The following is a 26,890-nucleotide window of genomic DNA, read 5'->3' on the forward strand; positions in this document are numbered from 1 at the left end:
TTACAAACAGCTTGTGCAATTATGTCACAAATGGTTGTAAATGCTTCTCTGGGATCTCCTTTGTTCAGAAATAGCAGACATATATGGCTTTGGCGTTGCTTTTTGGCAATTAGGAGGCCACTAAATGCTGCTGCGCACCACACTTGTATTATGCCCAGCAGTTAAGGGGTTAATTAGGTAGCTTGTAGAGAGCTTGCAGGGTTAATTTTAGCTTTAGTGTAGAGATCAGCCTCCCACCTGACACATCCCACCCCCTGATCCCTCCCAAACAGCTCTCTTCCCTCCCCCACCCCACAATTGTCCCCGCCATCTTAAGTACTGGCAGAAAGTCTGCCAGTACTATAATAAAAGGTGTTTTTTTTTTTGTTTTTTTTGTTTTTTTTTATTATTCATCTGTGATGGACCCCTGCCTTAGCCCCCGACCTCCCTGATCCCCCCCAAACAGCTCTCTAACACTCCCAACCTACCTATTTGCCACCATCTTGGGTACTGGCAGCTGTCTGCCAGTACCCAGTTTTCCCAAAAAAAGAGAGGTTCTTTTTTTTTTCTTTTTTTTCTTAAATACATAGTTTTCTGTAGTGTAGCTCCCCCCCCCAATAACCCCATCCCCCTACCCTAGCAGATCCTATTAGTATTTTTTTTTTTTTAAATGTTTTCTGCCCCCCTCTCTCTTTAATCATTGGTGGCAGTGGTTGCTGCGCGCGCGCGCACATGCACGCGAGCGCGCCCGCAGGCCCCCCTCCGCACGCTCCCAGCATCCGGCGTGCACAAAGCATTTGCAGATACCGGATGCCGGGTAGCGATGGGCCGCCCACCCACCTCCCTTGAAAGCTCCCACCCACCAACGAACGGCACCATCGCTACCGGTGCAGAGAGGGCCACAGAGTGGCTCTCTCTGCATCGGATGCTTGTTAAAGGGTATTGCAGGATGCCTCAATATCGAGGCATCACTGCAATACCCTGAGAGCTGCTGGAAGCGATTGCGATCGCTTCCAGCACTCTCTTAAACAACTGACGTACCAGGTATGTCCATTGTCACTAACTGCTAGTTTTTGCAGGATGTACCTGGTACGTCAGTTGTCATTAAGGGGTTAAAGGGACACTGAACCCAATTTTTTTTCTTTCTTGATTCAGATAGAGCATGACATTTTAAGTAACTTTCTAATTTACACCTATTATCAAATTTTCTTCCTGCTCTTGGTATGTTTATTTGAAATGCAAGAATGTAAGTTTAGATGCCGGCCCATTTTTGGTGAACAACCTGGGTTGTCCTTGCTGATTGGTGGATAAATTCATCCACCAATAAAAAAGTACTGTCCAGAGTTCTGAACCAAGAAAAAAAGCTTAGATGCCTTCTTTTTCAAATAAAGATAGCAAGAGAACGAAGAAAAATTGATAATAGGAGTAAATTAGAAAGTTGATTAAAAATGCATGCTCTATCTGAATCATGAAAGGAAAAATGTGGGTTCAGTGTCCCTTTAACATGGCAAGCTATTTTCCTACTGCATGATAACATTGTTTCCTAATGTTTATTTCTTGTATCTTCCGCACACTTTCGATATTGTAATGTATTTGAAACTTATTGTGATTTTTCACTTGTATGCCTCATGTTTACCTCAATAATAAAAAATAAAAAAAATCCATGATCAATTAATAATCACAGGTTGTAGAGAGTTTGAACTCCCTCTGTCAGCAACATTGGTTAAATATGATAAAAAGTTACATGAAAAATCAGTAAATGTAAAATCGGTGTCCGTGTATTTCTCATTAGGTGAAGCCAAGTGGCTGTTACAGAGTGGGATTGTGATTCTTCTTCCGCACGGCTACGATGGAGCAGGCCCAGAGCATTCGTCTTGCCGACTTGAGCGCTTTCTACAGGTTTATTAACTCAGATCATTTGTGAATAGTACACAGTGTTCAGTTTATCTTGTTGGTGAACAAAACCCATATTTTACATGAAAAACCCTAAAACAGCGCAGCAGCATATTGTAGAATACAGTGTCAAATACATTTTGTCATTTTGAAAGGAATAAGATTCCATACACAAAGTTCTTATTTACTTCTCTCATTAAATTGGCTTTGTTCCCATGGTATTCTTTGTTGAAGAGATACCTGGATAGGTGTCTGGCACACTACATGGCAGGAAATAGTGCTGCCATCTGGCGCTCTTGCAAATGGGTAACATTCATGCAGAACTGCTGCCATATAGTGCTCCATTCACGTGCACGCTCCTGAGCTTACCGCACTGCTTTTCACCAAAAGATATGAAGAGAAGGAAGACAATTTGATAATTGAAGTAAATTAGAAAGTGTTTTAAAATTATATTCTCTATCTCAATCATGAAAGAAAATTTTTTGGGTTTTCATGTCCCTTTTAGATCTAAATTAAACTCCCCCATCAAACATTGTGTTGCGTTGTGTTATATATTACATTCTTTTTAGTGCGGAATTTAATTATGGAATTTCCATGCTTGCTAGTTTGTTTTATTGGAATTTGAATCCCCAGAATTATCACAAGTTTTTTGCCTCTGAGTTTCCTATTTCTGTTGTCGGACGCACCCTGTACGTGGCACGGTCATTAAGGAGTGCAGATATAGCACAGTGTTGTGTGCTATAAACAAGGCCCAATAAGAAGGCATGTGAACAATGGCCGACATAGTTTAAGGGGTTAAACCTGTAGATTTCAGCAACCACTACTGTGTTTATTGAAGTTAAACCTTTAGCTCTCAGCACCCATTACACCCGCTAAATCGTAAAATCTATCTGTGTGCCACATTTCATAAGCATTAGTGCAGTGCTTTTTTTTCTGTAGAATTGACTAATGATTTTCAGTGTTAAACTTAAGTAAATTTTAGTGAAAAAAATTGAATGCTCTAATTTGTTAGGACCTGCAATTTTTCCACTATTGACACTGCAGCTCCATGTGTTTAAAACACAGTGGTGTTAAGCACATAGTTAAAGTACAGCTCAGAGCCTCAAGCGATACAGCTGTCAAGCTAAACACAGAAAGGGATTGGTGGGGTTGTGCAGATGCCACTGCCAATTGGCTCACTGACTGTATACTCCTCATTACTAGTAGATCATTGCAGCAGACAAGCAGGACTTTAACTGTGTGTTTATCACCTTTGTGGGAGTTAAACACATAGGGGTCTATGCATTAAGAGGGGAATGGCAGGGGAATGGAAACATTTCAATTCCCGCCATTGACGTGAATTGTACACAGCATTAACTATGCATTGTGCAGGGTTAACTTAGATCTTCTTGCAGGAGATACTCACTGGATTTGTCCCTTGATAGTGTATAGTTAATAAAAAAAATTCAAATCTCCTACAATTCACTTGCAATTTATCTCTGTGAATAGAGCCCATAGAGATGCTGCGTCATACTCTAGTGTCATATTTGTGCTAGAATGTCCCTTTAATAACTCCAATAATATCCAACCAATTTACTTCAGATCTTCAGCATTTCTAGCTACTGAGGGTTTTGCGATATAAAGTTACAACTGGATTTAACATACAACCAACCTAAGACCTGAGACGATAGCTGCACTACAATATGCATACGTATATATTATTTTATTAAGCAGGTAGTTATTAGGCAAATTAGCTTGTACAAAAATACACTGCTACTCAGTATAAGAAAGTATTTTTTACTTGATGAGTTTTCACTTTGTCAAGTTTTGCAAGTTAAAGGGACATTGTGGTCCCAATTTTCCATTTTATCTACAGAAGTGTATTAAACTGTTTGCAAATGGCTTATTTACCTTTGTTTTGTATATGCAAGTAGCATTTTTTTCCTGCTATTTTGACAATTTGATTTTACTGCAGTATTGGCTATAGAAAAGATATGTTAGCAAGAGGCAGCATCAGAAATCAAACTCCAGGTAGAAGGGTGGAAGAGAGAGCCCAGCTCATGTGAAAGTGTTCTCCTGCAGTTGCTTTGAATACAACAAACTTAAGAGTTGCATGCCTGAGTACACTGTCCCTTTAACATTGATAACTTTCACTCATGCAGATGTGTGACAGCAAAGAGGAAGGTATAGATGGAGATACTGTCAATATGTTTGTAGTGCATCCAACAACCCCAGCACAGTATTTTCACTTACTGAGGCGACAGATGATCCGAAATTTCAGAAAACCTCTCATTGTGGCCTCTCCAAAAATGCTGCTGAGATATCCGGTAAGACCAGGTCCACTAGAGGCTAAAATACAAGTACGGCAATTTATCTTTATTTATTGCACTCTCTCCCATCTCTCTGTAGTAGATCACCTACTGATAATTTGTCATGTGACTATCTGAGATTTAATTCATGGCCAGTTGACAATGCAGTGATTCTTTGTTTAAATTAGTTGATTTGTACTCTAAAGTAGACCCTTCTTAAACGTTGTTCACATAGGAAACCCTTTTTGCGTTGAAAATATTTTCATGAACCTCATTATTATAATGTAGTCCAGTACAAACCCCTTGTCAGATGGGTATACAATGTTTTATTTTTTATACATCAATATACTACTCAAACGAGGGGATTATTAGCAAAAATAAATAAATTCAACTCTCGTGGCCATTGCTAATCACTATCTCATTGTCTAACCGCATGTACCTTCCCTGTAGGCGTCTCCCCCTTGTGTAGCGATGAACAACGCTCTCGCAAGTGTTCCCTTTAATTTTTTATACGTTTTTGAGCAGTGTGCAGAAAAAATGGCTTGTACAAGTTTTGCCAAGTTAATTTATACTCCAGCACTTGTCTCTCCCTATTGTAGCAGTGCACACTGCCGGTCTCTGCACACACAGACCAATTTATCAGCAACTCCATATATGACAGCAGCACTTCTCTTTTTCTTATAAAAAGTTCTTTATTAGAAAGACATCCACAAATATACAGACAACGTTTCGATCCAAATGATCTAATGTCATTAATTACACAGTGAATAGCATACATATAAATACCTACATAGAACCTCCCACACCTCCAACTCTTTCAGTTTTAAAGGTGCTTAACATGTTCGAGTGCCCCCTATAGGTCAAAATTTATATTGCACAGGTTCTGACCCATATACTGAAAGAGTGAACAGAAAGTGTGGGAGGTGCTCTTTAGCTATATAAATGTGCGTTATACACTGTGTAATTAGTGATGTGACTAAGATCATTTGAATTGAAACGTTATCTGTATATTTGTGGATTTTTCTAATACAGAACTTTGTATAAGAAAAAGTGTTGCTGTTATATATGGAGTTGTACAAGTTTTGGCCAAGTGACTAAAATGTATGCGCACATTTAAAGAGGTACAACATTAGATATGTGCCTACCTCAAGCAAAATTTGTAAAAAGTACTCACTCATACACAGGCACTCACTCACCCAATACACACATGCACATACACTTAAATACACACACATATATATAAATCAATGTAAATATTTGCATAGGAAATTAGTACATCTAGGCAAGTACTAATTTCCTATGCAAATATTTACATTGATTTAATTTTGAGACATGGAGGATTTTAATTTCAGTTTTTTATCTCCCCCCATAATTTTAATGAAATATATATATATATATATATATATATATATATATATATATATATATATATAAAATCTCCTTTCTGTCTAACTGCTTCACTGCTAGGGGTGGAACTACATTGGTGCCGCAGGTGCAGTCGCCCCAGGGTCAAAGAGTTGAAGGGCGCCCATAACAGCCAGTTTGTACATAGTTGTGTGCATAATGTGTACAATCCTTATCTATCTATCTATCTATCTATCTATCCAAAATCATAATACAGAGCAGAATGCATATTAATACTTAAATGTATATTTATACTTTTTGTTTTCTACTGTTACCTTTGTGGGGCCCAAACTTTGTGCACCAGGCCTTCTGTTGAGTAGCTCTGCTACTGTTAACTGCTGCTGTTTGGTTAGTATTTGTGTGTCTCTATAAACACCCACTTGATGACCAATGCAAAATCAGACACCTTTATATTAAACATAAATGGGCATAATGAGCTTTTATTGGAATTTTATGATAATGTGATTTTATTTCTGCATTATTTATTCCTAGGCTGCAGTTTCAAGCTTTCAGGATATGGGACCAGGCAAAACATTTAAACCTGTTATTGGGGACACCTCTGCAGATCCCAAAAGGTAATGCATTATTAAAGGAAAGCAAATTATTTGCTTACAATTACATCAAACTATAATTTTTTTTTTTTTTTTTATTGATACACTAGTTGATAAGCCTACAAAAAATAAAAAAGTAAAAATACAAAATAAAAACACCCTCTAATCTAAGAATAAACTACCAATAGCCCTTAAAAGGGCTTTTTGTAGGGCATTGTCCTAAATAAATCAGCTCTTTTGCATTAAAAATAAACAAAGTCCCCCCTAACAGTAAACCCCCCCCACCCACCAAACCCCTCCAAAATAAAAAAAAACTAACATTAATAAACCTTAACTACCCATTGCCCCTAAAGGGGCATTTGTATGGGCATTGCCCTTAAAAGGGCATCCAGCTCTTTTTCACTGCTCTTAAAAGGGCATTTAGCTCTTTTGCAAATTGCCCAATAAACCCAAATCTAAAAAAACAAACTCCCCCCAAAAAAAAACTAACACTAAAGCCCCAAATAGGTACTCACAGGTCTTCTTCCAAGTGGGTCCATCATCTTCATCCACAGCGAAGGCGGCGCGGAGCGGTCTTCCTAGATGTGGCGATCCTCGGCGGTGGTCATCTGTGGCAGTGTCGATGGTCCTCGGCAACATGAAGGCTCATCTTTATCTGATGTCCGTCGTATACTGAATATTGAATGCAAGGTACCGTAATCAATTTGGGGTACCTTGCATTCCTATTGGCGGATTTTTTCAAAACGGCCAATAGGATTAGAGCTACTGAAATCCTATTGGCTGTTCGCTGTGGATGAAGATGATGGACCCGCCTGGAAGAAGACCTCTGCCGGACTTCTGAAACCGTGAGTACCTATTTGGGGCTTTAGTGTTTTTTTATTTTTTTGGGGGGGTTTGTTTTTTTTACATTTTTTAGATTAGGGTTTATTGGGCAATTTGCAAAATAGCTGAATGCCCTTTTAAGGGCAGTGAAAAAGAGCTAATTGCCCTTTTTAAGGGCAATGCCCTTTTCAGGGCAATGGGTAGATTAGGTTTATTAGTGTTAGTTTTTTTTATTTTGGGGTTTTGGTGGGTGGGGGGTTTTACTTTTAGGGGGTTCATATTTAATATAAAAGAGCTGATTTCTTTAGGGCAATGCCCTACAAAAGCCCTTTTAAGGACTACTGGTAGTTTATTCTTCGATTAGGGGGTGTTTTTATTTTGGGGGGCTTTTTTTTATTAGGGATTAGGTTTAATTTTTTTTATGTTGGATAGTGTTGTTTATTATTTATTGTAATGTTAGCCTTTTTTTATTTTCTGTAATGTTAGATTAATGTTTTTTTTTTTTTAAATTTTATTTTAAGTGTAATGTAGTATTTTTTTTTATGTAACTTGTCATTAAATTAGTTTTTTGCGTTGTGGGGGTTGGCGGTTTAGGAGTTAATAGGTAAATTAGGTTTAATTCGTCGTGGGGGGTTGGCGGATTAGGGGTTAATAGATGTATTAGGTAGTTTGCAATGTTGTGGTTGGCGGATTTAGGGGTTAATAATTTAATACTTCGTACGGGCGGTTAGTTTATTTCTTTCATAATAGTTCGTACAGGTGGTTATTATTTTTATTTTTTAATTACTTATTGCGGAAGGTTAGTTTTTCTTTTAATTGCGGACGGTTAGTTTTTTTAATACTTATTGCAGGTGGTTTTTTTTTAATGCTCCGTTTGACTTTACTGCATCCCGGTGGATTCCGAAAATGGCAGGGTGGTGTGGATATTGCGGACGGTTGGGTTTTTTTTTTTTATTGCGGATGGTTAGGGTTTGTTTTTTTTTAATACTTATTGCGGGCGTTTTATTTTTGTTTATTTTTGTAATGCTACGTTTGCCTTGCTGCATCCCGGTGGATTCCGAAAATGGCAGGGCAGGTGGATTCTTTCACCACCCTGCCATTTTCGGAATTCACCTGGATGCAGGCTGCAGAGGTCAGATTGCCATTTTGTTTAATATGAAGAGTCGTTAAGCACATTTATTGTAGTACCATAAAACTATATGGAAATAAAAATGTAAGTGTTGTACCTACATTATTATTATTATTATTATCGGTTATTTGTAGAGTGCCAACAGATTCCGCAGCACTATTAACAAAGACGGAGTACAACAAAACAATTATAGGGATCAAATGGGTAGAGGGCCCTGCCAAGAGTTGCACTGTTGTAGTCCGCTCTTGAGAAGGTGATCTACAAACAGCTGGACTCTTAGGCTTACATGCTAAGGGGGTTCAGGGGATAGCAATGGAGGAGAGGAACTGGTATAAAGAAAGGTTAGCGTAGGTTGTATGTTGTATGCATCCCTGAACAGTAGAGTCTTTAGGGAACACAGATGTAACAAAAATAAACCCGCACCCTGTAAGTTGCAAATGGGGAAAGGGAGATGAGTATTGTTTGTTTTTTTTCCATTTTAATTTTTTGTGTTCTTTTCACACAGTGTAAATAAAGTTGTTCTGTGTTCTGGCAAGCATTACTATGCTCTGGAGAAACAGAGAGAAACACTGGGGGATGCTGGGAACAAATTTGCAATTATCAGAATTGAAGAACTTTGTCCATTCCCATTATTGACGCTACAGCAAGAGATGGGAAAATATCCAAATGCCAAGGGTGAGTGTGTTCAGTGCATGCTATGAATAGCTATTGTAGTGGGAAAAGTACATGACCTTATTAAAGTAGAGAGACACAAGGATAACAGAGCCAGTGATTGGTGGGTTTCTGTGAATACTGTGGTGGCATAGCTCACAGATTTTATCCCTGGCATATTCGCATATCTGGTTTTAAAATCCCTTCCTCCCAGATACACCTTACTTTGTCTGAGCTAGGTGTTTAATTAAAGAGTCTCACATTAGCCTTGACTGGCATGTGATAGGCCAAACCCATTTGAATTGAGAATAAAATTGGGAAACACTTTCCCTCTTTTATCCTGCTCCTGCTGAAAAGATGGATGATGTTGGACACATTAGAGAATTTGGCTAAGTTTTTCTGGGATATAAATTCTATGATTATTTAATTAGCAGTGTTGCACAAATTAAGGTTGTTGCTTTGTAATAATTATTTGGACTGTTTTGCTGTAAAATGTATGTATGTGTGTGTGTATGTATATATATATATAAGTCCACAAAGTTTTTTCCAAAACCACATTTTGGCGGCCACAAAGTTTTAAACAAATCCATATGCTAATTAGTTTTGCAGGAATTAGATAATATGTTGATTTAATTTTATTATATTGCAGGTTATATCGTTTAATTGTTTCTAAACAGAGCATATCATGGTTAGCTCCAGCAGGCCTGTTGTATAAGATTTGAGGCCTTTTTCTGTTTACTAGGTTTGGTAAACTTTGTAGCAATTTTTAGAATGGTAAAAACCTGTATTTCTTTCTAATGACACGGTGAGTCCACGGATCATCATCAATTACTGTTATATCACTCCTGGCCAGCAGGAGGAGGCAAAGAGCACCACAGCAAAGCTGTTAAATATCACTTCCCTATCCACAATCCCCCAGTCATTATCTTTGCCTGTAGTGCAAGGAGGAGGTGAAGTTTTGGTGTCTGATGAGAAGTTTTCTTCAATCAAGATTATTTTTTTTTTTTTTTGCAGAGTAAGCTTACTCTGTCACTTTCTAGGGTCTAGTCTAGTTCACATTAGTCTCTTCAGTAGGGCACTTGAGAACTTGTGAGGTACAATCCTCACTGCGTTTTCTCAAGAATCTGCTGCCCTAACTAAAAAACCTGAGTAGGTTTACTCAGTCTTTCTCTCTCTTCACAGGTCCATGTGAGGTGCTGCACCCTCTCAAACCAGGTGAGCTGTCCTGCTGACGGACAGCACTTTCAGGTAAGTGCCATTTTAATTTTCTTTTGCAAGGAGATTGCTGGCACTTGTTACAGCTAAAAGCTGTCTTCTTTAATATGGGACTTTATTAACCCTTCATGTTTGGGGTTTCTTTTAGGCAGTTTGGGCATTGAGACTGTTAGGTTATTTATGGTGGCTCAGTGTGTCATAGTAGTTTTTATACTTTAACTTTTGATCATGGAGATTACTATTGTAAGCCGTTTTTTTCCCCGGCAGTTAGGGCTCTGTAACTGCTCTGTAGTTGAAAAGGGGATTGTTTCTTCTGTGAGGGAAGTCACTCTGAACTGCAGGACAGGTAGGCACCTGAGAGAGAAAATATTTGACCATGAGCCACCATTATCCCAGGCAAATGCTGTTCAGGTGTCTCCTGTTGCAGATATGCCACAGCTTTCTCCTAAAGCGTCCCAACTTTTTCAGTCTCCACATACAGTGCCCTGTGTTTCCTCTTGCAATCCTGTGGATTTTCTCTACAAGACATTGCTTCCCAGGTATCCCTTGCGGTATCTGAGGGCTTGTCGGGTTTCCCCATGTTGCAGGGAAGGCGTGTAAGGAAACAGTAAGTGATCAAGTTCTGGCTATCCAGAGTGTCCCTTCCCATAAGCCTGAGGAAGAAGACATGTCGGTAGCATCTGAGGGGGAAATCTCAGACAGTGTAATTCCTTCTTCTGATGCTGAAGTGGTATCCTTCAGATTTAAGCTAGAACATCTTCACTTATTACTTAAGGAGGTTTTGGCTACTTTGGACGACTCCGACACAACTATCGTAGTCAATCCTAAAAAGTCTAGTAAATTGAACAAATACTTTGATGTTCCCTCCGCGGTGGAGGTTTTTCCGGTTCCTGATCGTGCTGCAGAGATTATTGCTCGAGAATGGGAAAGACCTGGTATTCCCTTTTCTCCATCTCCTATTTTTAAGAAAATGTTTCCTATAGCGGATTCTATTAAGGAGTCGTGGCAGACGGTTCCTAAGGTAGAAGGAGCGATCTTCACTTTAGCCAAGAGGACTACTATTCCCATAGAGGATAGTTGTTCTTTTAAAGATCCAATGGATAAAAAATTGGAGGCTTTACTAAAAAAGATGTATGTCCACCAGGGTCTACAATGGCAACCTGCGGTGTGTATCGCCACTGTTACCAGCGCTGCGGCTTACTGGTTTAATACGTTATCTGAATCTCTTCAGACGGATACCCCTTTTGGTGAGATCCAGGACAGGATTAAGGCTCTCAAGTTAGCCAATTCCTTCATTACAGATGCTTCCTTACAGGTTATTAAAATTTCTGGTTTTGCGGTCCTAGCCCACAGGGCCTTGTGGTTGAAGTCCTGGTGGTCTGCGGATGTTTCATCTAAATCTAAGCTCATGGCTATTCCTTACAAGGGTAAGACCTTGTTTGGACCTGGTTTGGCGGAAATATCTCAGATATTACTGGATGGAAGGGTTCTTTTCTTCCTCAAGATAAAAAGAATAAGCAGAAGGGACGTAGGAGTAATTTTCATTCCTTTTGTAACTTTAAAGGCAAGTCTTCCTCCCTTTCTTCCAAGCAAGATCAAGCCATGCCTTCCTGGAAGCCCAACCAGTCCTGGAATAAGGGAAAGCAGTCTAAAAAGCCTTCAGCTGATTCCAAGTCAGCATGAAGGGTCGGCCCACAATCGGGGAGCAGATCTTGTAGGGGGCAGACTTTCTCTTTTTTCCCAGGCTTGGATAAGAGATATACCGGATCCCTGGGCAGTGGACATTGTCTCCCAGGGATACAAAATAGACTTCAAATCTTTTCCTCCCAGAGACAGGTTTCTCCTCTCCAGATTATCTGTAGACCAGATAAAGAGAGGCGTTCTTACATTGTGTCAAGGACCTTGCCGCCCTGGGGGTATTAGTTTCAGTTCCCTTTCAGGAAAGGGGTCTGGGATTTTACTCAAATCTGTTCGTAGTTCCCAAAAAGGAGGGAACTTTTCGATAAATCCTAGATCTAAAATGTTTAAACAAGTTTCTCAGAGTGCCATCCTTCAAGATGGAGGCTATATGCTCCATTCTTCCCTTGGTACAAGAGGGTCAGTTCATGACAACCATAGACCTAAAGGATGCATATTTTCAGGTTCCCATTCACAGGGACCTTCACAAGTTTCTGAGATTCACCTTTTTGGACAATTATTTCCAGTTTGTGGCCCTTCCATTCGGCCTTGCCACAGCTCCCAGAATTTTTTCAAAGGTTCTGGGGGCTCTTATAGCTGTGCTTCGATCTCGGGGCATTGCAGTGGCACCTTATCTGAATGACATTCTGTTATAGGCGCCATCTTTTCAACAAGCAGAATCTCATACGGAGATCTTGTTGTCTTTTCTTCAATCCCACGGATGTAAGGTGAATCGGGGAAAAAAGTTCTCTGGTTCCAGCTACAAGCTTAATGAAGATTTTTCTGACGGAGGTCAGAAAAAGAGATTTTCGACTCTTATTTTACCCTTCAGTCCTCTCCACAGCCGTCAGTGGCTTAATGTATGGAGGTAATCGGTCTGATGGTGGCTTCCATGGACATCATTCCGTTTGCTCGGTTCCATCTCAGACCTCTGCAGTTATGCATGCTCAGACAATGGAACGGGGACTATACGGACCTGTCTCCGCGTGTAGATCTAGATCAGGCGTCAATAGACTCTCACTTCCATGGTGGCTTTCTTAGGATCATCTCTCCCAGGGTACTTGCTTCCACAGACCCTCCTGGGTGATTGTGACCACTGATGCTAGCCTTCTAGGTTAGGGAGCAGTATTGGGCTCGTTGAAGGCTCAGGGCTTATAGACCCAGGAGGAGTCAGCCCATAAACATCTTGGAGCTGAGAGCAATCTTCAATGCTCTTCTGGCCTGGCCTCAGTTAGTCTTAGCCCGGTTCATCAGATTCCAGTCGGACGACATAACCTCGGTGGCCTACATCAACCACCAGGGGGGAACTCGGAGTTCCTTGGCCATGACAAAGGTGGCCCGAATTATTCAGTGGGCGGAGACCCGCAACTGCTGTCTGTCTGCGATCCACATCCCAGGAGTGGACAATTGGGAAGCAAATTTCTTTTTAAAAACACAATGAGTCCACGGATCATCATCCTTGTGGGATATCGCCTCCTGGTCAGCAAGAGGAGGCAAAGAGCACCACAGCAGAGCTGTTAAATAGCTCCTCCCTTCCCTCCCACTCCAGTCATTCTCTTTGCCTGCGTTAGTTCTAGGAAGAGGTAAAGTGAGGTTAGATTCTTCAATCAAGAGTTTGTTATTTTTAAAGTGGTGCCAGAGAGTGCTACTTTGTTCTGGGGTGTAGCCGTAGTCCATATCAGTCTCTACGGTAGAGCTTTGGTGGCTTTAGAGCTATGGGAACTTGTGGGACATAATTCTCACTGCGCCTCCCATTTTCAGCTGCCCTATATCCTTCAGCCTGAGTTTCTTTCTGACTCAGCATGACTTTATCTTTCAGGCCAATGTGAGGGAGAGGACCTCTCAAGCTTGGGGACTGCCTTCCTGCCAGGCAGTGTTTGAGGTAAGTGCTACCTTTTCTGGGATTTAAGGAGTCTGAGGGTTGTTATTTTAGCACTATGACACATAAGGGTTAATGGAGCCTTTTATGTGGGGACTGGGTTAGACTTTCTGAATATAAAGTCTTATTTGGGCAGTGATTTGGTGCAGGCACTGGGGCTGGAGTTAGTTTGCTCATTTTATTTTCGATGGAGGGGTCCGGTGGTTTCACTTTGATTTTTTTTTCTATAGAGGGAAACATAGTATTGCAGCACGCCCACGAAGGGTTGTTTTTTTGGCGCCTTTGCTTGTAGCGTTATTCCCAAGCAGTTGCAGGCTTCAGTTGGGCTGTACTGGTTTTCTGGGCTAGAGCAGCATGTAATCACCTTTTCATGCGCTTTTAGCACAGATGCGTCCTTAATCCGGTCCTTTTGACAGACTGCAGTAACGGTTTGCTTCTGGGATCCGTTAGCAATGGTTCAGGTAGGAGCACCTCAGCAGGTTGCTGTGGTGCAGGGGCTTATTTATTGCTTATTTTTTCTGAGTGTTATTTTACTATAGTAAAATTGGCAGTTTTTGTCTGAGAAAGAAAAACCGTTTGAATATAAAGAGACAGTAAGGGTTTTTGATAATTTTATTTTATTGCTTTTTCCAGTATTTTTGCTGCTTAATATCAATATTTTTGTGAAAAGATGGATCAAGATGAGGTGCAAGGAGTTACATGTGCTTTATGTCTTGATGCAAATGTGGAACCACCAATCCCTTTTTTGTCCTACATGTATTGATAGGACTGCAAGTTCTAGGGATAAAATTTTTACTGAGCCAATCTCCTCTCAGGCGGATGTTGTCCAAGAGTCTTCTAATGAGGGTCAATTTATGCCGCAACTTTCTCCCCAAGTGTCCCAAAAATCAATGCCCCCACCAGCAGTGCCCTGCACTTCTTCTCTAGCTCCTGCTGGAGTTACTTTAAAGGACATAGCGGCGGTTATGTCCTCCACAATTTCTGATGCGTTGTCTGCTTTTCCTATGCTTCAAAGTAAGCGCAAGAGGAAAGACAAGCATGTTATCAGTGAGGTTTCTGATGCCATGGTGGCAGTCTCAGAGGTACCCTCCCAGGGAACTGAAATGGAGGGTATAGAGGTCTTATCAGATGGCGAGGTTTCAGATTTGGAACCTTTGACTGATACAGAGGTTGTCTCTTTCCGATTTAAGCTAGAACACCTCCGTCTGTTACTTAGGGAGGTGTTGGTTACCTTAGATGACTGTGATTCCACAGTAGTAGTCGCTCCTGTGAAGGCGAGTAAATTGGACAGATATTTAGAAGTTCCAACTTTCTCAGATGTTTTTCCAGTTCCTAACGAGCTTCGGAGATTGTTTCTAAGGAATGGGAGAGACCAGGTATTCCCTTCTCTCCGCCTCCTATTTTCAGGAAGATGTTTCCTATAGCTGATGCTATCAAAGAAACTTGGCAAACGGTTCCTAAGGTGGAAGGGGCTATCTCCACCTTAGCCAAGCGAACTACTATTCCTATTGAGGATATCTGTGTTTTTAAGGATCCCATGGACAAGAAGTTGGAGAGTCTACTTAAAAAGATTTATGTTCACCAGGGTCTGCTGTTGCAGCCGGCTGCGTGCATTGCTACTGTCACTAGTGCGGCAGCTTATTGGTTTTATGCTCTGTCTGAGTCTCTTAAGTCTGAGACTTCTTTGGAGGAGATCCAAGATAGGATTAAAGCTCGGAAGTTAGCCAATGTTTTTATTACGGATGCTTCTCTGCAAATTAATAGAGCTAAGAGTTCAGGGTTTTCTATCCTAGCCCGCAGAGCCTTGTGGTTAAAGCCTTGGTCTGCGGACGTTTCATCTAAGTCTAAACTTCTAGCTATTCCTTACAAGGGAAAGACCTTGTTTGGACCTGGTCTGAAGGAATCTGAATTATCTCCGACATTACGGGAGGTAAGGGTCATCTCCTTCCTCAGGATAAGAGAAATAAGCAAAAAGGACGACAAAGTAATTTTCATTCCTTTCGAAAAATGTCAAGGGCAATTCCTTCTCTTCCTCCTCCAAACAGGAAGGAAACTATTCGCAATCTAAGACTACTTGGAGACCCAACCAGCCTTGGAACAAGGGTAAACCGTCTAAGAAGCCTGCTGCTGACTCCAAAACAGCATGAATGGCATTCCCCCGATCCGGGACCAGATCTGGTGGGGGGCAGACTTTCTTTCTTCGTTCAGGCTTGGGTGCGAGATGTTCAGGATCCCTGGGCTATAGAAATAGTGTCCCATGGATACAAACTGGAGTTCAAAAATTTTCCTCCTCAAGGAAGATTTCTTCTTTCAAGATTATCTGCAAACCAGATAAAAAGAGAGGCGTTCTTACATTGTGTAAGAGACCTCTCCTCCCTGGAAGTGATTATTCCGTTCCTGTACAGGAACACGGGCAGGGTTTTTATTCAAATCTGTTTGTAGTTCCCAAGAAGAAGGGAACTTTCAGACCTATTTTAGACCTCAAGAGTCTGAACAAGTTTCTCAGAGTTCCATCTTTCAATATGGAAACTATTTGTACCATTCTTCCATTGATCCAGGAAGGGTCAATTTATGACGACAGTGGACTTAAAGGATGCATATCTACATGTTCCTATCCACAGAGATCATTACAAGTTCCTAAGGTTTGCCTTTCTGGACAGACACTTTCAGTTCGTGGCTCTTCCTTTCGGGCTTGCCACGGCACCCATAATTTTCACAAAGGTTCTGGGGTCTCTGCTGGCCGATATTCTAATCCAGGCGCCATCTTGTCAACATGCAAGGTCCCATACCAATATTGTACTATCCTTCCTGAGAACTCACGGGTGGAAGGTAAATCTGAAAAAGATTACTTTACAAAGAAGACAGAAAAGACTCTTCACAGCAGCTGAATGATACAGGGACACGGGAATATCATGTTATGGCTGAAGTCCTGTTAGGGAAATGCAGTGCACATAACTACCCTCACGTGTCGCGGGGACTCTAGCCCTAGTCTCCTTCTGAGGGACTCCAGTATTTCATACTGCAATCCTCCATAGTACTCAATACCTGCACTGGATGGGCTCTCTACTGGATACTGCTGCATTGACATTGATATGCCTGGTAAACCAGTGGAGGGGTGCTGCATAAGGTAAGTGACATTACACAGGTACAGTATAGCCAGGGGACTTAAACTGCTCTACTCATGACACATTTTTTTCTCTCCATATCATGTCACTAATATGGGGAACACTATTAAGGAAGCCTCTGACCCTTTTCAGCCCTCTGGCAGCTTTAGGGGTAATTTTTTGTACACTTTTAAAAAATAAGTGTATGGTGGCCCTTTAAGAGAACCGGCAAAAGCTTAGTGCATAATGCAGTTTGGTAGTGCAGGCTCTGGTTAGGCTGGGGAACATGTTTTTACTAACTGTATGGATTTATTATGCTTGGTGCACTGTCTTTATTCACAAACAGCTAAAAGTGTTTTTTTTTTCCATTATACAAAGACACCGGCTTTGCTCCCGGCGGCAGCTCAACCCCCTCTGTGTTCCCAGGCTTTTCTCTCTCAATCCGGGGCCTCAGTGACTAGATTTCAGCTGCAACAGTTGGGGCCTGCTTCTTAAAAAAAATTCTAATCTGATTTTTAGTGCCCGCCAGTCCCAGGAAAGGGGTTATTACCCATACAGGAGCTGCCAGGGGGTACAATCCCTAAGATTGATGGTGCTATTTCTACTCTAGCCAAACATACAACTATCCCTATGGAGGATAGCACTTTGTTTAGAGACCTTATGGAAACTCTTTCTGCAAACAGGTATTTTTTGCTTAGACATCCCTATTCTAGTCCTCTTGCAACTGTTTTCTTTGGTAATCCCCTAGTCAACAATGGCACCACAAAAGGCCTTGAGGATACGTCTTAAGGACTATGTCCGGAATAAAATTTTGATCGGTATCTCACTTCAACTTAAAGGACATCACTGGAAAGGATCTACGTTACCTTCTACCCTCTTGGCACATGATGGAGCTGCTTGCGCTGCAAAAAAATCTTCTATCAGCTTCCACTCTATTGAGCTCTATGATCCCCTTGCCCGATACTCTGGACTTTCCCTTCTACTGTGTACACTTAATGGGCGGATGACCAGCTGGAAGAGGCAGCTTAAGACTCTATTACAGGTGTTGGTTGAACAGCAGTTTTATTATCTATACTACAAGCTGTTTCCTACCCTGGTTCATATAATCTTTATTCCATATTTTACTGACTACAGTTCTGGACACATGGTTCATGGATATTGCTGGTTATATTTCCTTATACAATCAAACCATTTGTTTTGTTGTTCTACTTTTTCCTTATATTGTTTTAATTCATATTTTTTGGTATTATGATTTAGCTAGACTCCTACACCTAAGTCGCTGCTCTGCCAGTCTTTACATTGACTACCCATACACTCCAAAATACAATTTAAAGTATGAACAGCCTCACTCCTCTCTTATCTCAAAATACTCCCGAACCCGTCCTCTTTGATCAACCTCTGACTTACGTTTCACTACTTACGTTTCACAGTTACGTTGTGCGTCATACTTAGAGCCAAAATTTTTCAGTTTGCATTTGTTGTAAGATTGTGGACATTATATCTCCAAATGTCATTTGTAATAGTTGTCATGATAAAATTTTACATGCAGATAATGGGGGGTAGTTATCAAGTCGTCTACTTTTCTGCCTTCGCCGGCCCAATACGCCCGCCTACCTTCGCCGCCGCGGACCTTGAATACGTTCGCCTAAGTTATCAAATAAAGCTGTCAAAAAGCCGCGGGGCGATGAGCAGCAGACTGTGAGAGTTATCACTCATCCGATCTCGCTGCTCTTCGGCTTTTTCCCAGCTTTATTGCTAGCCTGTCACTAAGCACTCACACTAAACTACACTGTTCTATCCCTATACCGGCGCCCCCGGAGCCCCCCGCAACTCAATAAAGTTACTAACCCCTAAACCGCCGCTCCTAGACCCTGCCGCAACTCTGATAAATGTATTAACCCCTAAACCGCCGCTCCCGGACACCGCTGCCACCTACAGTATACCTAGTAACCCCTATCCTGCCCTCCCTATACCGTCGCCCTCTATAATAAAATTTTCTCCAACATAGGTGTGTCCGGTCCACGGCGTCATCCTTACTTGTGGGATATTCTCTTCCCCAACAGGAAATGGCAAAGAGCCCAGCAAAGCTGGTCACATGATCCCTCCTAGGCTCCGCCTACCCCAGTCATTCTCTTTGCCGTTGCACAGGCAACATCTCCACGGAGATGGCTAAGAGTTTTTTTGGTGTTTAAATGTAGTTTTATTCTTCAATCAAGAGTTTGTTATTTTAAAATAGTGCTGGTATGTACTATTTACTCTGAAACAGAAAAGAGATGAAGATTTCTGTTTGTAAGAGGAAAATGATTTAAGCAACCGTTACTAAAATCGATGGCTGTTTCCACACAGGACTGTTGAGATGAATTAACTTCAGTTGGGGGAAACAGTGGGCAGACTTTGCTGCTTGAGGTATGACACATTTCTAACAAGACTTGGTAATGCTGGAAGCTGTCATTTTCCCTATGGGAACCGGTAAGCCATTTTCTTAGTTTAGTATAAGAATAAAGGGCTTCACAAGGGCTTTAAAGACTGGTAGACATTTTTCTGGGCTAAAACGATTACTTTATAAGTATATTTAATGGATGTTAACTATAAATAGTTCTTTTAATCTTGGGGATGTATTAAAAAAACGGCAGGCACTGTATTGGACACCTTTTTCACTGGGGGCCTTTTCTAGTCATAGGCAGAGCCTCATTTTCGCGCCACTAATGCGCAGTTGTTTTTGGAAAGCAAGGCATGCAGATGCATGTGTGAGGAGCTAAGAACCACTGAAAAAGCTTATTGAAGGCGTCATTTGGTATCGTATTCCCCTCTGGGCTTGGTTGGGTCTCGGCAAAGCAGATACCAGGGACTGTATAGGGGTTAAATGTAAAAACGGCTCCGGTTCCGTTATTTTAAGAGTTAAAGCTTTCAAATTTGGTGTGCAATACTTTTAAGGCTTTAAGACACTGTGGTGAAATTTTGGTGAATTTTGAACAATTCCTTCATACTTTTTCACATTTTCAGTAATAAAGTGTGTTCAGTTTAAAATTTAAAGTGACAGTAACGGTTTTATTTTAAAACGTTTTTTGTGCTTTGTTATCAAGTTTATGCCTGTTTAACATGTCTGAACCATCAGATAGACGATGTTCTGTATGTTTGGAAGCCAAGGTTCCTCCCCATTTAAATATATGTGATGAATGTGACATAGTGTCCAGACAAAGTAGGGACAATGATGCCACTGATAATGATGTTGCCCAAAATGATTCCTCAAGCGAGGGGAGTAAGCATGGTACTGCATCATCCCCTTCTGTGTCTACACCAGTCTTGCCCACACAAGAGGCCCCTAGTACATCTAGTGCGCCAATCCTTCTTACTATGCAACAATTAACGGCTGTAATGGATAATTCTATTAAAAACATTTTGTCCAAAATGCCTACTTATCAGAGAAAGCGCGATTGCTCTGTTTTAGATACTGAAGAGCATGAGGACGCTGATGATAATGGTTCTGACATACCCTCACGCCAATCTGAAGGGGCCAGGAGGGAGGTTTTGTCTGAGGGAGAAATTTCAGATTCAGGAAAAATTTCTCAACAAGCTGAACCTGATGTTATTATTTTTAAATTTAAATTGGAACATCTCCGCGCTCTGCTTAAGGAGGCGTTATCTACTCTGGATGATTGTGACAATTTGGTCATTCCAGAGAAATTATGTAAGATGGACAAGTTCCTAGAGGTCCCGGTGCCCCCCGATGCTTTTCCTATACCCAAGCGGGTGGCGGACATTGTAAATAAGGAATGGGAAAGGCCCGGCATACCTTTTGTTCCTCCCCCTATATTTAAAAAATTATTTCCTATGGTCGACCCCAGAAAGGACTTATGGCAGACAGTCCCCAAGGTCGAGGGGGCGGTTTCTACTCTAAACAAACGCACTACTATTCCTATAGAAGATAGTTGTGCTTTCAAAGATCCTATGGATAAAAAATTAGAGGGTTTGCTTAAAAAGATGTTTGTTCAGCAAGGTTACCTTCTACAACCAATTTCATGCATTGTTCCTGTCACTACAGCAGCGTGTTTCTGGTTCGAAGAACTAGAAAAGTCGCTCAATAAAGACTCTTCATATGAGGAGGTTATGGACAGAGTTCAAGCACTTAAATTGGCTAACTCTTTTATCTTAGACGCCACTTTGCAATTAGCTAGATTAGCGGCGAAAAATTCAGGTTTTGCTATTGTGGCGCGCAGAGCGCTTTGGCTAAAGTCTTGGTCAGCGGATGTGTCCTCCAAGAACAAATTGCTTAACATCCCTTTCAAAGGTAAAACGCTATTTGGCCCTGACTTGAAAGAGATTATTTCAGACATCACTGGGGGAAAGGGCCACGCCCTTCCTCAGGATAGGTCTTTTAAGGCTAAAATAAGCCAAATTTTCGTCCCTTTCGCAGAAACGGACCAGCCTCAAATTCTACACCCTCTAAGCAAGAGGGTAATAGTTCTCAAACCAAACCAGCCTGGAGACCGATGCAAGGCTGGACCAAGGGTAAGCAGGCCAAGAAACCTGCCACTGCTACTAAAACAGCATGAAGTGTTGGCCCCCGATCCGGGACCGGATCTGGTGGGGGGCAGACTCTCTCTCTTTGCTCAGGCTTGGGCAAGAGATGTTCAGGATCCTTGGGCGCTAGAAATAGTTTCTCAAGGTTATCTCCTGGAATTCAAGGAACTACCCCCAAGGGGGAGGTTCCACAGGTCTCAATTGTCTTCAGACCAAATAAAAAGACAGGCATTCTTACATTGTGTAGAAGACCTGTTAAGAATGGGAGTGATTCATCCTGTTCCATTAGGAGAACAAGGGATGGGGTTTTACTCCAATCTGTTCATAGTTCCCAAAAAAGAAGGAACATTCAGACCGATTTTAGATCTCAAGATTCTAAACAAATTTCTCAGGGTTCCATCGTTCAAGATGGAAACCATTCGAACAATTCTTCCTACCATCCAGGAAGGTCAATTCATAACCACGGTGGATTTAAAGGATGCGTATCTACATATTCCTATCCACAAGGAACATCATCAGTTCCTAAGGTTCGCCTTTCTGGACAAGCATTACCAGTTTGTGGCACTTCCATTTGGATTAGCCACTGCTCCAAGGATTTTCACAAAGGTACTAGGGTCCCTTCTAGTGGTGCTAAGACCAAGGGGCATTGCAGTAGTACCTTACTTGGACGACATACTGATTCAAGTGTCGTCTCTGTCAAAAGCAAAGGCTCATACGGACATTGTCCTAGCCTTTCTCAGATCTCACGGGTGGAAAGTGAACATAGAAAAAAGTTCTCTGTCCCCGTCAACAAGTGTTCCCTTCTTGGGAACAATAATAGACTCCTTAGAAATGAAGATTTTTCTGACAGAGGCCAGAAAATCAAAACTTCTAAGCTCTTGTCAAGTACTTCATTCTGTTCTTCTTCCTTCCATAGCGCAGTGCATGGAAGTAATAGGTTTGATGGTTGCGGCAATGGACATAGTTCCTTTTGCACAAATTCATCTAAGACCATTACAACTGTGCATGCTCAGACAGTGGAATGGGGATTATACAGACTTGTCTCTGACGATCCAAGTAGATCAAAGATCCAGAGACTCACTCCGTTGGTGGCTGAACCTGGACAATCTGTCACAGGGAATGAGCTTCCGCAGACCAGAGTGGGTCATTGTCACGACCGACGCCAGTCTGGTGGGCTGGGGCGCGGTCTGGGAACCCCTGAAAGCTCAGGGTCTATGGTCTCGGGAAGAATCTCTTCTCCCGATAAACATTCTGGAACTGAGAGCGATATTCAATGCTCTCAAAGCTTGGCCTCAACTAGCAAAGGCCAAATTCATAAGGTTTCAATCAGACAACATGACGACTGTTGCATATATCAACCATCAGGGGGGAACAAGGAGTTCCCTGGCGATGGAGGAAGTGACCAAAATAATTCAATGGGCGGAGAATCACTCCTGCCACTTGTCTGCAATCCACATCCCAGGAGTGGAAAATTGGGAAGCGGATTTTCTGAGTCGTCAGACTTTCCATCCGGGGGAGTGGGAACTCCATCCGGAAATCTTTGCCCAAATAACTCAATTATGGGGCATTCCAGACATGGACCTGATGGCGTCTCGTCAGAACTTCAAGGTTCCTTGCTACGGGTCCAGATCCAGGGATCCCAAGGCGACTCTAGTAGATGCACTGATAGCGCCTTGGACCTTCAACCTAGCTTATGTATTCCCACCGTTTCCTCTCATTCCCAGGCTGGTAGCCAGGATCAATCAGGAGAGGGCTTCGGTGATCTTGATAGCTCCTGCGTGGCCACGCAGAACTTGGTATGCAGACCTGGTGAATATGTCATCGGCTCCACCATGGAAGCTACCTTTGAGACAGGACCTTCTTGTTCAAGGTCCATTCGAACATCCGAATCTGGCTTCACTCCAACTGACTGCTTGGAGATTGAACGCTTGATTTTATCAAAGCGTGGGTTTTCAGATTCTGTCATTGATACTCTTATCCAGGCTAGAAAGCCTGTAACTAGGAAAATTTACCATAAAATATGGAAAAAATATATCTGTTGGTGTGAATCTAAAGGATTCCCATGGAACAAGATAAAAATTCCTAAGATTCTATCCTTTCTACAAGAGGGTTTGGAGAAAGGATTATCTGCAAGTTCTTTGAAGGGACAGATTTCTGCTTTATCTGTTTTACTTCACAAAAAGCTGGCGGCTGTGCCAGATGTTCAAGCTTTTGTTCAGGCTCTGGTTAGAATCAAGCCTGTTTACAAACCTTTGACTCCTCCTTGGAGTCTCAATATAGTTCTTTCAGTTCTTCAAGGGGTTCCGTTTGAACCCTTACATTCCATAGATATTAAGTTACTATCTTGGAAAGTTTTGTTTTTGGTTGCAATTTCTTCTGCTAGAAGAGTTTCAGAGTTATCTGCTCTGCAGTGTTCTCCTCCTTATCTGGTGTTCCATGCAGATAAGGTGGTTTTGCGTACTAAACCTGGTTTTCTTCCGAAAGTTGTTTCTAACAAAAACATTAACCAGGAGATAGTTGTGCCTTCTTTGTGTCCGAATCCAGTTTCAAAGAAGGAACGTTTGTTACACAATTTGGATGTAGTTTGTGCTCTAAAATTCTATTTAGAGGCTACAAAGGATTTCAGACAAACATCTTCTTTGTTTGTTGTTTATTTGGTAAAAGGAGAGGTCAAAAGCAACTTCTACCTCTCTCTCTTTTTGGCTTAAAAGCATCATCCGATTGGCTTATGAGACTGCCGGACGGCAGCCTCCTGAAAGAATCACAGCTCACTCCACTAGGGCTGTGGCTTCCACATGGGCCTTCAAGAACGAGGCTTCTGTTGATCAGATATGTAAGGCAGCGACTTGGTCTTCACTGCACACTTTTACCAAATTTTACAAATTTGATACTTTTGCTTCTTCTGAGGCTATTTTTGGGAGAAAGGTTTTGCAAGCCGTGGTGCCTTCCATCTAGGTGACCTGATTTGCTCCCTCCCATCATCCGTGTCCTAAAGCTTTGGTATTGGTTCCCACAAGTAAGGATGACGCCGTGGACCGGACACACCTATGTTGGAGAAAACAGAATTTATGCTTACCTGATAAATTACTTTCTCCAACGGTGTGTCCGGTCCACGGCCCGCCCTGGTTTTTTTAATCAGGTCTGATGAATTATTTTCTCTAACTACAGTCACCACGGTATCATATGATTTCTCCTATGCATATTCCTCCTTTACGTCGGTCGAATGACTGGGGTAGGCGGAGCCTAGGAGGGATCATGTGACCAGCTTTGCTGGGCTCTTTGCCATTTCCTGTTGGGGAAGAGAATATCCCACAAGTAAGGATGACGCCGTGGACCGGACACACCGTTGGAGAAAGTAATTTATCAGGTAAGCATAAATTCTGTTATTAACCCCTATCCTGCTGATCCCGCACCTCGCCGCAACTAAATAAATAGTTTAACCCCTAAACCGCCGTTCCCTGAACCCGCCGCAACCTATATTAAACCTATTAACCCCTATCCTGCCCCCCCTACACCCGCCGCCACTGTAATAAAAATTATTAACCCCTAAACCTAAGTCTAACACTAACCCTAACGCCCCCCTAACTTAAATATTAATTAAATAAATCTAAATAATATTTCTATTATTAACTAAGTTAATCCTATTTAAAACTAAATACTTACCTTTAAAATAAACCCTAATATAGCTACAATATAAATAATAATTATATTGTAGCTATCTTAGGATTTATATTTATTTTACAGGTAACTTTGTATTTATTTTAGCTAGTTAGAATAGTTATTAAATAGTTATTAACTATTTAATAACTACCTAGCTAAAAGAAATACAAAATTACCTGTAAAATAAATCCTAACCTAAGTTACAATTAAACCTAATACTACACTATCATTAAATTAATTAAATAAACTACCTACAAATAACTACAATTAAATACAATTACATAAACTAACTAAAGTACAAAAAATAAAAAAAGCTAAGTTACAAAAAATAAAAAAATAAGTTACAAACATTTTAAAAATATTACAACAATTTTAAGCTACTTACACCTAATCTAAGCCCCCTAATAAAATAACAAACCCCCCCAAAATAAAAAAATGCCCTACCCTATTCTACATTAAATAAAGTTCAAAGCTCTTTTACCTTACCAGCCCTTAAAAGGGCCATTTGTGGGGGCATGCCCCAAAAAGTTCAGCTCTTTTGCCTGTAAAAGAAAAATACAACCCCCCCCCAACATTAAAACCCACCACCCACATACCCCTAATCTAACCCAAACCCCCCTTACAAAAACCTAACACTAATCCCCTGAAGATCATCCTACCTTGAGTCGTCTTCACTCAGCCGAGCAGCGATGGAACCGAAGTGGACATCCGGAGCGGAAGAAGTTAATCCTCCAAGCGGCGCTGAATAAATCTTCCATCCGATGAAGTCATCATCCAGGCAGCGCTGAAGAAGTCTTCGATCCGGCCGATGTCATCTTCCAAGAGGCGCTGAAGAGGTCTTCTATCCGGGCAATGTCATCTTCCAAGGCGGGTCTTGAATCTTCCTCCCGCCGACGCGGAACATCCTTCTTCACCGACGGACTACGACGAATGAAGGCTCCTTTAAGGGACGTCATCCAAGATGGCGTCCCCTCAATTCCGATTGGCTGATAGGATTCTATCAGCCAATCGGAATTAAGGTAGGAAAAATCTGATTGGCTGATGGAATCAGCCAATCAGATTCAAGTTCAATCCGATTGGCTGATCCAATCAGCCAATCAGATTGAGCTCGCATTCTATTGGCTGATCGGAACAGCCAATAGAATGCAAGCTCAATCTGATTGGCTGATTCCATCAGCCAATCAGATTTTTCCTACCTGAATTCTGATTGGCTGATAGAATCCTATCAGCCAATTGGAATTGAGGGGACGCCATCTTGGATGACGTCCCTTAAAGGAGCCTTCATTCGTCGTAGTCCGTCCGTACTTCTAATGTACATGATATACCTATGAATTTTAAAGAATTTGTTACTGATTCTATTCAGAAGGCTTTGTCTGCATTTCCGCCTTCTAATAAACGTAAAAGGTCTTTTAAAACTTCTCATTCAGTTGATGAAATTTTAAATGACCGACAACATAATGATTTATCCCCCTCTGATGAGGATCTATCTGATTCAGAAGATCCTTCCTCAGATATTGACACTGACAAATCTACTTATTGATTTAAAATGAATTATATTCGTTCTTTGTTAAAAGAAGTGTTAATTACTTTGGCTATTGAGGAAGCCAAGTCCTCTTGACGTTAAGACTAGTAAACGTTTAAACGCTGTTTTTAAACCTCCTGTGGTTACTCCAGAGGTTTTTCCTATTCCTGATGCTATTTCTGATATGATTTCTAAAGAATGGAATAAGCCAGGTACTTCTTTTATTCAATCTTCAAGGTTTAAAAAATTGTATCCTTTGCCAGCAATTTCAATAGAGTTTTGGGAAAAGATCCCCAAAGTTGATAGGGCTATTTTTACTCTTGCTAAACGTACCACTATTCCTATGGAAGACAGTACTTCTTTTAAAGATCCTTTAGATAGGAAACGTGAATCTTATCTAAGGAAAGCCTATTTATTTTCAGGTCATCTTCTCAGGCCTGCAATTTTTTTGGCAGATGCTGTGGCTGCTTCAACTTTTTGGTTGGAGAATTTAGCGCAACAAGAATTGGATTCTGACATATCTAGCATTGTTCGCTTGCTGCAACATGCTAATCATTTTATTTGTGATGCCATTTTTTATATTATCAAAATTGAT

General features: G+C 41.3%; 1 protein-coding gene across 1 annotated transcript in view; it reads left to right on the forward strand.

The window, feature by feature from the left end:
* DHTKD1 (dehydrogenase E1 and transketolase domain containing 1) overlaps positions 1 to 26,890 on the forward strand; it is a 169,380-nt gene that overhangs the window by 95,001 nt on the left and 47,489 nt on the right. The window contains exons 12-15 of the mRNA XM_053716471.1: positions 1,772 to 1,878; positions 4,014 to 4,178; positions 6,057 to 6,139; positions 8,572 to 8,741. Of these exons, the coding sequence (XP_053572446.1) occupies positions 1,772 to 1,878; positions 4,014 to 4,178; positions 6,057 to 6,139; positions 8,572 to 8,741 (525 nt within the window). The remainder of the gene's footprint in view (positions 1 to 1,771; positions 1,879 to 4,013; positions 4,179 to 6,056; positions 6,140 to 8,571; positions 8,742 to 26,890) is intronic.

Source organism: Bombina bombina, chromosome 6 (assembly GCF_027579735.1).
Source record: "Bombina bombina isolate aBomBom1 chromosome 6, aBomBom1.pri, whole genome shotgun sequence".
Taxonomy (NCBI): Eukaryota; Metazoa; Chordata; class Amphibia; order Anura; family Bombinatoridae; genus Bombina; species Bombina bombina.